The sequence below is a fragment of the Apostichopus japonicus genome, chromosome 4, assembly GCF_037975245.1.
Source record: "Apostichopus japonicus isolate 1M-3 chromosome 4, ASM3797524v1, whole genome shotgun sequence".
Lineage (NCBI taxonomy): Eukaryota > Metazoa > Echinodermata > Holothuroidea > Aspidochirotida > Stichopodidae > Apostichopus > Apostichopus japonicus.
In genome coordinates this window covers 15,833,688-15,845,983 of record NC_092564.1, presented here as the reverse complement: position 1 = coordinate 15,845,983, position 12,296 = coordinate 15,833,688, and the positions used below count along the sequence as shown (strand labels likewise).

Here is a 12,296-nt window from a genome sequence, read left to right as displayed (position 1 = left end):
ACATTCCTGTGATGGTTTGGATTCATGGTGGCGCATTCCTCTTTGGATCATCGATAGATGGCTCCTACGACGGCAGAGCCCTGGTTGGATTCAATGACGTAGTTTTTGCGTCGATTAACTATCGATTAGCTGCCTTCGGATTTCTGGCTACGGGTAATATAAATCTTTCATTGTCAAGGGCGGCGGAACCGGGGGGGGGGGCACAGGGGGCACGTGCCCCCCACTTTTCCTCAGGTTAAAAATGTGCCCTTTTTCTCCATAAAAATTTCTAAATAAATAAATAAAGAGTTTACAAAGCGAAACCCACGTCGAATGAAATATTTCGGGAAGTTTTAAATGTTTACTACCACAGGCGTAGGAGCCCAATTTGATTTGGGGGGGGGGGGGCTGTAACGACTTGCCCTATAAATATTACCAACATTTTTCGCGCGCTACGCGCGCGTTAAACATTTTCATGTGCATATCATATAGGCATGCGTTGGTTATTACATCGCATGCCAATAACATACAATCATTTGCCGTGTTATAACCCTTCCAAATTGGTTAGAATTATTGGAAAAGTCGTTACAATAATAATGATCATAATAATATCAGTTTAACCATTGAAAAACACATAGAAAATTATTTTTCTTTCAGTATTTTCACATATTTCATTTGCTTTCATGCATGTATCGATCGCGTGTGCAGGGACTTGGACTTTATAATGATTTTCCAATTTCCCAATTTGCACATTAGATATTGCACTGCTAGTATGCATTGTTTACTTGAGGGGGGGGGGGGTGGCGTTGATGGAGTGATGTGTATACGCAAATAAGATAATACAATAAGAGTTATAAAGGGTACTAAATATCAGACTGCATCATTCAAAATCGAATTTCTGCAAAGTGCCCTTCGACGTTGGTGCCCCCCTATATTAAAAGTGCTTCCGCCGCCCTTGTTCATAGTAGTACAATGACGTCAGGAACCAAGTAGATCCGGCACTCGGGATAATTATGTCATAGGGTCCAGTCTTTAGTTTCCATTGAGTATGCCTATGAAAATGAAAATACACCATTCTTTAGCCAATATTTCATCGGGTCCGACTCATGACCCGGGGCTGTCTACCCCATGTCCAACCTCCACCCCGCCCCACTCGTCAAGCATGTAGACGTATAGGACTTATATGATCTTCTTCAAAGACGAGAGGTTATTTCTTACCACCTTATACTCGACCATTTTCTCTCACCAAAGTTCGAATGGTCATCAACAGCTATGCCAGTTATAGAAAGTGAAAAAGTGGAAAGGGAGACACTTTTTTTGAAGGTTTATGGTTGCAACCCTACCATAATTAAGTACTCGAACTATGTTTGTATATAGATACCTATAGTAGCATATATGTTCTCCAGAGTTGTATGACCATATAAGGAACAAGATGGTATCTTTTGTGACACCGTACGTACCCCGATGATCTGTCGAACTGAGGGATCCCCTGAACATCCAATTAAAAAAAATCAAACATTGTTACACACAGTATAGCTAATTGAACCATCCTCTATATAAAACAAAAGCATATTATTGGTTAAGACAAAACTATCCGTTAGGGTGTTACGCCTACATATTTCTTACTTTTTAGACATATTTTTTTACACTCGGTTTATTACATAATGATTAACATTTTGATCCTTTATCTGATATCTTTTGACGTTACGTCATTAAGGTGATCCTGAGCTAAGAGGTAACTACGGATTATGGGATCAAAGTGAAGCTCTAAAGTGGATAAAGGAGAATATCGCTGGTGAGTATACACACACACACACATATATATATATATATATATATATATATATATATATATATATATATATATACCGCCTGCACTGAAGTTATATATAGTTGACTCGTATAGATAATGCACTGCAGACGATCAGCTGCTCAGCTGAAGGTAGCATATGACCATTAAAAGCCCCATTGACTTACACACTGAATCACAAAAGTAATGTGGTCTCTAAGTCTAGATAGAAGTTTTCATTAGCTAAACGCTACCCATCACCGGATAGCTGACAAGTTGGTCTTTCATGGCACCATCAATTTTTCGTATCATGACCATGTAGATTTTTTGCTATCCGAGCCGGAAGTTTTCGTCACTTGTAAACAAACCTCTTCACTCAATGGTAAACAAATTTCCTACGCTGCTCCTGGGAGGCCTAAAAGGGTCTAAACTTGACCCAATTTTCTCACCACATTCATGCTCTTCAACATGCAAGCCACAAAAAACTAGATCATGATTGATAACAGGTCAAAAAAGATGTTCTCCTGCTGCTTTTTGGCACTTTTCCTGAAGGAGAACAATCGAGCGGATGGATATAGACTCTAATAGGAGTATGCCACCTGACGCATATCCTATACCACAATTAATTACTGCAGTGGTTTTCGTACTAAATTCTTTACTTTCCGTAGTCCATATATGATTACATTTAGATACAAATTTCCAACTGACACTTCATATTTTCCACCTTTTGATATACCTGGTTTCGTTGGATTATCATAGTTATTGTAAATTTAGCCACTATGATAATTTAGATTCTGAGCTAGAGGAAGTTTAGTATAATACTTCCCAACTCATCACTGCAAAAATATAAATTGCGCAAATATCTTACCCAACACTGGGTACGTACGTCTCCAACCAAATTTGGGTATGAGTTCTGCTCAACACACCAAGTAAACTTAATTTGCCAAGAAATTGAACTTAATTTGCCAAGAAATTGAACTTAATTTGCCAAGAAATTGAACTTAATTTGCCAAGAAATTGATGAATTGGAGAAATTGTCTTCATGTTACTACTTTTTCTTGAGGTGGTTGGGGGGGAGGGACATTTGCCCAAATTTGGTGAGATGCATAGACGGACACAGTGTCGGTTAAAATATCTGCCCAACTTTTTTTTAGAGTGGTGTGCCAACTCTCGTTGAGTTATCTTCATGTTTAATCAACTAATTTCTAAATTGCCTTACATTACCTTCAATCCTCCTAATGCTTACACTATCATGATAGCTCAATTCACCCAAGTCAAACATCCCGAAGAACAAACAAACCAATGTTGATAACTGAAACATGCAGGAATGTCGTGACATCAGTAAGTCAATAACTTAGGGACTACTACTCTCCGACAATGGATAAAAAACATTTCCAAGGCGGACGTACACAACTCTAATTGTGGCCTTGTATCTAAATGGTCATCAGAAATGCATTTTTTCCATAGACTAATGAGTGAAGTCTGCCAAACTTTTTACTGTGGTATTTTTTAATCGTTTCAATAAGCAGTGTTTTATGCGCGCAGTTGTGGTACTGCCTGCATTATGTGCATGTGAGATGCTCGAGCTTGCCGCATATACTCGCGGCAGTATTTTCACAAAGTATTTCCAGGGAGTTGTTATGGAAACAACTCCCTGGTATATCGAGGTATACATTGCATCGTGATCGGGATGTGGTTGGGTGTGTACACCTCTTCCTCGGTCTCTCGTTTCAACCTCATACAACCTCATATAAAATTATTTATTAACACATCCTTGGGTATAAACCATATTATAGACCTATAACTCAAAGCCTAAATATGCCACGGACTACACCATTTGACGTCTATTTTTCTGTCTGGAGACTCAGCCTCACAAGGGAGTCGGATCCAAAGTCATCACTGACATACTCCTATTTTAACATCCTGGATCCACCATGGATCCACCCTGGAGACACCCTTGATTGTACCGCTACGTTTTTTTGTTGATTCTTTCCAAAAAAAGTGGGTTCGGCTCGTTTAAGGACATGACGTGGTTTGAACACATGTCTCCCCTCTCCCTCCCACACCCCATCCATCATGTTCAGTGAGTGAAATCATTATTAAACAGGTTTCCAGTCCTCTATCAAGGCCAAGGCCTACATTACCACTTTACGTCAGTTAATCCACCTGGTAACACATTCACGCATTCCAATGTGTACAATGAAAACCGTAGCTCCTGGGACACTACATTGCGCCACAACTACGCGAACCATGACGTCATCCCATAGCGCTCAGCCACAACCCAGCGCACAATACTGTATTACAAGGTACCTCGCAGGACCCCGTAGACGAATGTATATTTTTGGGTGAACTTACAGGTACTTGACATCAGGGAGTCACAACTCCCTGTTAAGATTAAAGAAGATATAAATTCAACCATCATTACTATCTATATGATAAAGATAACTGCAAGGAACAACCTTAGCCCCAAAAAATAAAATAATAATAATAATCTTATTCCATTTGGGAGGTATCACAGAAGTAATGTTTTCTTTCTCATTCTTCTTCACTGTTTTGTGTGTGTATGTGCGGGTTTGTTTCATCTTGTTCCTTTATTAGTTCGTTTTAGGAGAGGATGTGTAGACGTCATCGAGATATTGAGTTCATGCTCCCTCGTCTTTTATTACAGCATTTGGTGGGGACCCTGATAGGATCACCATTTTTGGTCAGAGTGCAGGAGGGGCGAGTGTCGGACATCAATTGATCGGTCAGCCGAGCTGGGAATACTTTAATCGTGCAATGCCTATCGTAAGTATAGGTCTATATGTACCAGACACACATAAACAAAACGACAATTATAATGGTTCGTGGGGGGGGCAGCCAGGTCCGGTCCCGGGACGATGACATCATCGGGCCCACTATTTGAAGTCTACTTAAATTCATGGTATACATTCCTGCAAGGAGTATGCATAATTTTTCTGACAATGGGAATACATTATTCTGTTGCCCATCAAATTCCCGGGGTGTAGTCCATAGACGACCCCCCTCCCCTCGCCCCACACTTCCCTTTCTTCAGACCTAATAGCCTAATGCATTGGTGGGGAATTCCAGATTATCTGCTGTTGCATTCTTAGAGGAGGGGCAACGAAACTTGTCTGATGTGTTTATTCACTAGATTACAACATGGCATGTTATGAAAACACTATGTAGTGAAAACATATGGCATAAAATTAGACAATGTAATGTTTTCGAGGTTTTTTTTATCGTCATGGGATGAAAGCGTCATTGTATAGACATATTTTCTTGCTTTGTATTTCTTGCAAGTCTAATAACACCAAATAGGTTTTTATTTATTAGTCACAAGAATTCTTATTTCTTTCTTTGTATATAGTATTATAGTATGTTATATATGCTGTTACGCAACGTAACATTTGAAAATGGAGATATTTTTGGTATAATGTCACAGTGTTTGGTTTTCTTTCTCACGTTCTCCGTCTCAAACGATAGGAAATATGTTTTTTTTATTTTTTTTTATTATCATTCCAACAAGAGTCCAAACAATGTACAATTCATAATAACATATACTTTATGACCAATAGTCAAAATTAATGACAACAAAAAATAAATCATTAAACTTCAAATAAAGATTTCCACTTATGCCATCTGATATCAAAAGCATTTTGCTTACAACTAGTTTGATACATAAACTTTTCTTTTAGATAAAAATTCTTTAAATCAATTTTTACCATAGTTAAAGGAAGATAGGAAATATGTTAGATAATACTATTTTAATAAAAACTTCACAAAAAACACGAAAGATTTATTACTATTATATTTATTCCAAAATAAGTTATTTGGGGACCTAATTTGCATACTTGTATGAAAATAAGCCCAAATTTAGTCAAACTGATCAGATATGAAATCAACAATTGTTACCCTTTCCATTGATAAAAAGATTCTTGTACACAATTTTCTTCTGAATTTATGTAAATTGAGTACAAGAAAAACACTTTCTGCTGAAATAAACTAGGTCACACTACAACGCAGAAAAGTTAAAGTTACATATTTTACCAAGATCCAATCACAGTCACTTCATAAGGTATTGTATCCGAAAATCCTTTCTGTCAAACATTTCCAAAAATTCACTTTGAACACCAGCATTTTTGGACTATTTTGCCTCTTTCAGAGTGGCACTATGACTGCGCCTTGGGGCGTAGAGTATAACATCAACAAGGCGCGGGATGATGCTTTTTTACTCGGGAGACTCGCCGGATGTGACGACGCAGCCAATAGTGCGGACCTAGCTGAATGTCTGAGGGGAGTAAGTGCTCAAGAGCTAACAGCAGCTGGTAACACGGTAAGGATGTTTGGTTCAAATCTCGGCAGTTTTGTATGTGAGAAAAGCTAATGTTACCGGAAGGGGAATGTTGGAACAGGGAGTTGTTTCTCCCTGGTTGGAATAACGAACTTTGTTTTCATATTTGGCTTCCACGTTGTAGACGGTACCGGTACCACATAAAATCACACAATAGTTGTATCTTATCTCGAACCAACCTCCCCGCACTCCCTGCTCCGCTCTCCACCCCCCCCCCCCCCTCAAGCCTCCATTTCAATGTCCATCTCCTCGATCCCTATTTGCAAACTTCTGGTCTCAAAAACGTGCAAACAGTTCATATACAGGCACGTAATCACTAATTACCAAATGACCTGGGTGGAATGCGCTGAAATAGATGAGCAGTATACTTTGAGTCGTTAGTAAATTATTTTGTAAGAGCGCCATCAATCGGGTACTCAACAGGAAGGATTCAGGTAGGACTAAGAACCTTCGTCACAAAATTGCCGTATTGCCCATTTTGCACAACATCCGTATTGAATCCAATTTCTCCAACACTACTTAAGATAAAACAAAAACGCATATCTTGATGAAATTTTTAATCTGGGAAGGTATCAAATTTTGCTGAAAGTCTGCTAAAATTGTATGAATATGTAACAGCAAAATACATGCGTGATACCACCATGTCTGAATGAGTCTAAAGTGTCATTTGTCGTCCTTTGTAATAGTCATACCTAATTCTACAGAAGAAAACTAAATGTCCTAGACAAAACAAGTTCTTGAATTCATACAGTAGCATATGATGCTTTCAAAATGTGCATGTGTGCGTGAAGGTGGAGAAATCAGGCGGTCTTTTGGGGTTACTTCCCAAGAAGATTGTTTGTTTATTGCATTTGTTGAACAGCAGCCGTTTCAAGTAGACTATGTTAGCACTCTTGTAGGGTTGTTTTTGTTTTTTATTAAGGCTACGTCATCTATATTACCCAATAGGTTTGGTACATTATATAATATAATTTAGCAGTATGATGTATATGAAACTAAAACGGAGTTCGCCTGACTCTCTTTTTGCTTCCTAATGCATCCTACTAAAAGCGTTGAAGGGGCAGAAATGTTCTCCTGCCTCACTTTAAAGAGTGAAGGCTGATGCAGCCATCCCTCCCCTCCTCCCCATGGGTTCCTTTACGTGTAATTCACGTGTAAAAGTATAGATAAATAACACAGTTACAAAGGAAAACAAAACTTTTCAAGAACATGCACAATTGGCTCACTCATAAACACAGGAACATGGTACTGATGTGTGTGTTATCGGAGAGGGTGAGGGGGGGGGGGGATGGGGTTGACAAAGCAATATGTGGAAATGTTTTTTTTTGCATTCAATGCATACCCTTTATGCATTGTCTATTACTGGCATATTGATTTTAAATGTAATACTTGTTATTGATATCACATATCTTTTATTTACTTTGGTTCTTTTTATTTTCAGTTATCTTTGACAACGACCAACATCATCCCTCTAGTACCAGTGATTGACGGTGAATTTATCACTAAACATCCGCGTATTTTATTGGCCGAAGGCAATTTCAAACAATGCGATATTTTCATCGGTAATACGGCAGATGATGGCTCCCTTATCGTACTCAGGGCCTACCCGGAGCAAATTCCCAAAAAGAACCCATATTCCGATTATGACAAATTCGTCGACCGCATTGAACGGTTTACCTATGTGGATAAAACGGCGGTAACTGTCAATGCTATCGAACAACAATACATCGATTGGCAGTTAGCAGACAACCCATCTACGAATTACTTCTACAATTACATGGACCTGATGACCGATGAAGCCTTCCATTGTCCAGCCGAACATACTGCCCGGACTTACGCCCTCAATGGGAACAAAGTTTACCGGTATTACTTTAACCATATGCCAGCTAGGTCCGTATGGCCCCCCGTGCCGAGTTGGTGGGGTATCGCACATGCCGAAGACATACCATTCTTTTTCGGGTGGGCATTCTCTGATACTTTTAACTGGTTTCAAACACCAGAAGAGAAAACACTCGCCCTCGATATGATGCGCTACTTCACAAATTTTGCCAAAACCGGGTAAGAAATTACTAGTATGATGAAATATTTATATATCTTGTCTTTTTGTCAATGAGAAAATATTATATTTACAGATCATGTTCGCATCAGATAATTACGAATTTCTTTTTTCGTAATCATATTCACTATACATGGAAAACGCATAACCGTGACACAAAGCTGCAATACATTTGAGTTACTTGAATTGAACTGAATTATTTGAAATGAAAAGTTGACTAGATGCGAACTAATGAACTACACCCCTGTCTTTGATGTTAAGTTTCGAATATCCTTGAAATGAATTTCAGTGTCAAATCAAACAGTTGTTGTAAAATCTGAGTTTGTGTCAGAATCTTTCACATGTTGACATAAAACTATGGAATTTGCAATAGCGAACAACTCCAAACATGACACACTTCTGCGTTCGGCTGTACAGCTTCCAAGTACACGAAAAACATGTGTAAGCTACATTGAGTGACTGTACCCAGTGAATAGTTGCGTTTCATGACTGCTAGTGACGTCATACTTCTTAGCTATCTTTCAACAGTCGATCCCAAAACAGTCACTTCTAATTTTATTTTTATTTTCAATTCAGGCTGAATCAGAGCAACATTTAATCACATGGAAATGTTGCTGGATCTATCATATGTACATACAACCCATACACCCCATACACCCACCAATGAGGGTAACTATGCTCTCTTGTCATCGTCACAATGAATCTAGTTATTGTGGACGCAAATGGTGGTCAGGTACCAATGCATTTATAATCATATCCATTGCGTCCGTTCACTGAATTGAACTAACATATCTATAGCCAAAAGTCATAGGAAAGTGAGGGCGTACTTTAAAAAGAAATTCCAGCGCAGTAAATACGAATTTGAAGGTGGCGACGTACCACAATTAAAGGACTTTCACACTTCAACTGGCATACCCCTCCGCCCACAAAAATAATAGCTGGTGGCCTGGCCTATCATGGCACCTGCAAGGCTGCAAATGTCCATACTATGACTCGGTTTCGATTTTGAGCTAGAAGAGGTGCAAGATTAGCATACTGAACCCGAAACCCTTCCGACTGCTCGCTTGGAGTAATATCCACATTCAACCATAAATGACTCCAATCACCTTCAATTGTCCTGTACTTTGATTTATGCAGTTCTTACACCTAAAGGCAGAAAAGTGATGATCATAACTGACAATATATCAAAAGAAGCAGCGCATTAGGTCGGGTCATTCGATGATGATTAACCTTTCGAGCGGATCCATGTGCATAATTGTAGTTGTGGTAAAATGGCAATACTATGCAATCTAAGTAGCAATAATACAGTGTATGATAAAATAAACAGGCAACATAGGGTGTTGCAAATGTCTGTAACGACTCAGAAACAGAGCCGTGCAGTTTACAAATACACATTTTTAACACATTTTTTCACGATTAAAAAATTATAATTGGAACTAAGATAAGACTTGGCGCTATGGCCGTTATACGCCACTACAACGTTATACGTGCGTTAAAATACAAAGTGTGTCACCATTCGGCGAGCTTCACAGTCTACTATTCTTTAGGCAACCACTCATACAGTATAGCCTATATATGACTTAGCATATTTTATGGTTCGGTGGCCCACTTTGTTTATACGAACAGCACCATCAGCACGGAACTGTACCTGAACGATCGTTGTTGAAAATTGGGGAGCTCAATTACATATGAGTGCAGTTTGGCAAATCAAGGGCATTTTAGTCTAGATGGGAGAGGGGGAGGGGACGGCGGAGGGAGGGCGTGCCACTGCCTGGCTAGGGGTACTGATTGGATGAATCCACCATGCAGATTGCATTGAGAACTCATCTTCTTTTATTCTTGTCACGCAGTGATCCTAACATGGGCGGGGACAATGACGGACAAGAAGGGGGCGAAAGCGATTGGCCCGAGTTTACTGTCCCTGGTCTCATTAGTAAAGAATTCAAGCCTAATCTTCCTGACATCCAGGGTCTTCGATCTGATTACTGTCAGCTATGGAACGGCTTCCTCGTAGATCTGGGAGAATACACAGGTAACTAGTAAACCTATCCTCTCTTGTTACCTAAATACGTTTTAAATGGCAGACTTCGATTTAATTCTTTAATATATACAAACCAACGAAAGAATGATTTACTTTTATGGAATACGCTGATCATGAATCTTCTTGAATTGCTATAGCTGAAGAGAACGGAAAAATCTCAAATACAAGTACGCACGGTACAACGCATTATTGATTATATACTGTTAAAACTTAGAGTGTCTCTCTTTTGTTATTTGAAGAAATGTTTCAACACTATTTCCTATTTCAATTTTCTTCAGTTTTTCTTTTTCATGGTTGGGATGTTATAGATAGGGTAGGCCTATATTAATACCACCTTCAGTTTCTTATGGTTGATCGTTAGTTTCCCGCTCCGGGTGTTCTCTTGCATCTCACTGCACCACCCTCCCCACCCATTGCCTTCCTATCTTCCTTCTCGAAGAATTCAAAACAACAAGCAGTGGAGACGGATGACGTCATAATATTGCTTTTACCAACAAATACTCATCAAATTTTCATCGTTCAGAAATTCTATATGAAAAGTCAGTATTGACCTCAGTTAGGCCCTATGCTAGAGTCAAGTAATGGTCACGCATGCTTAATTAAAATTCAACATGCATTTTACTGCCACCTTCAGGAGCCCCCCCCCCTCCCCTCTCCTCTCTCTCTCTCTCAATAATAATTTGTCTCAATGAACCCCACCCTCTATTTGACTCATTGAAACCCGCCCTCAACACTGGGAATAAGTTGGAGAGTCAGCTTCTCCGGGGGAGAATATTTTTGACTTCTAACAGTTTTTAGTTTTTAGTTTTTTAGTTTTGGGGACAAATTTAAGCTGATGGTCTGTAAGACAATGAACCATTTCTAATTTCTGAACAGATACCATCAGTGACGCTGAGCTTGCGTGGAGGGAGGAGTTTAGCCGATGGAAGAATGAAGATCTCCCTGAATGGAGGTCATCTTTTAATGACTATGTTGACAATCCAGAGACGTGCGACCCTTAAAACTCAATGAAATCATGTAATAATTAAAAATGGAAGGTATACCGGTATAACAATTATAACGCGGGCTACATTTATACATATGGAATCATATAAGAATACAATAAAACCAATTAATGCAACAGAGCACACGTTATTATAATTCTTTTCATAGACATGAATATGCATATGTAATCATAAAATGAAATTTTATATAACAAATCGAAAGCGTGCATTGTTCAATGTGTGAGTTATCATATAACAATACAACCTTTGAATTGCTCATAGGCCCTTATTAGTTTGGATTACTTGTGCATAAAAGGGTAATCAACTATGTTTAAGTACATAATGACAAATCGAAAGGATCGTTAAAGGTTATAAATATTATGTAACAAAGCAAATATGAATCTTTAATAATGTTTATACCTGACATTCATGTGTTTGCATAACGTAATCATTAAAATAGAAAAGAACGAACCGAAAACATCGTTAAAGGCTAATAAATAATATCATAAAATAATATAATTGCATGTCTTATCATGTTTATAATGGACATCCATGCATATGCATAAGTATTTGTTTAATTGCAAATGATTAATCGCTAAAGCATTGTTCAAGGCCAACGATATCATGTTAGAAAATATTCTTTGCACATCTTATAATGTTTATAATGGATGTAAAATACACATATTGCTGATGTTGAAACAAAATAGAAAACAGGCCGCAAAGGCCATGACAAGATAAGCACCAAATAAGATATATGTTTCGGTATTTATTTCAGTCTCTTTCTAGTTGTATTAAGATCATATACAGCTCCTTACATTATTTGCTGTTTATTGTGCAACTCTATATGTATTTATCTGAATCAATTCTTGTTTTTAGAGCGGTATTTTGGTTAAGATCATGGTGTAGTAGTATACCTGCTCTCTTCAAATCGTGAAGACAATGATCACACAGTTACAGTCTCAATGCAAGGAGACTGGGGTCGAGAGCGGATCAGTCGTTCGGTTGTTTGGTTTGTCGTGCCCAGGTTCTTTCCTGGGTGACTGTTCCTAAACAGTATTCGTGTTTCCTATACTGTTGACAATAACATATACCGT

At 38.5% G+C, this 12,296-nt stretch overlaps 1 protein-coding gene across 1 annotated transcript in view; it reads left to right on the top strand.

Annotated features, from left to right (window-relative positions):
• Positions 1-11,959, top strand: part of LOC139966589 (acetylcholinesterase-like) — a 13,278-nt gene extending 1,319 nt beyond the window's left edge. The window contains exons 2-8 of the mRNA XM_071969779.1: positions 1-153; positions 1,697-1,774; positions 4,437-4,555; positions 5,934-6,104; positions 7,564-8,180; positions 10,029-10,210; positions 11,096-11,959. The exon at positions 1-153 is cut by the window's left edge and continues 7 nt beyond it. Coding sequence (XP_071825880.1) covers positions 1-153; positions 1,697-1,774; positions 4,437-4,555; positions 5,934-6,104; positions 7,564-8,180; positions 10,029-10,210; positions 11,096-11,220 — 1,445 coding nt within the window. The 3' untranslated portion in view covers positions 11,221-11,959. The remainder of the gene's footprint in view (positions 154-1,696; positions 1,775-4,436; positions 4,556-5,933; positions 6,105-7,563; positions 8,181-10,028; positions 10,211-11,095) is intronic.
• Positions 11,960-12,296: the final 337 nt, after the last annotated feature.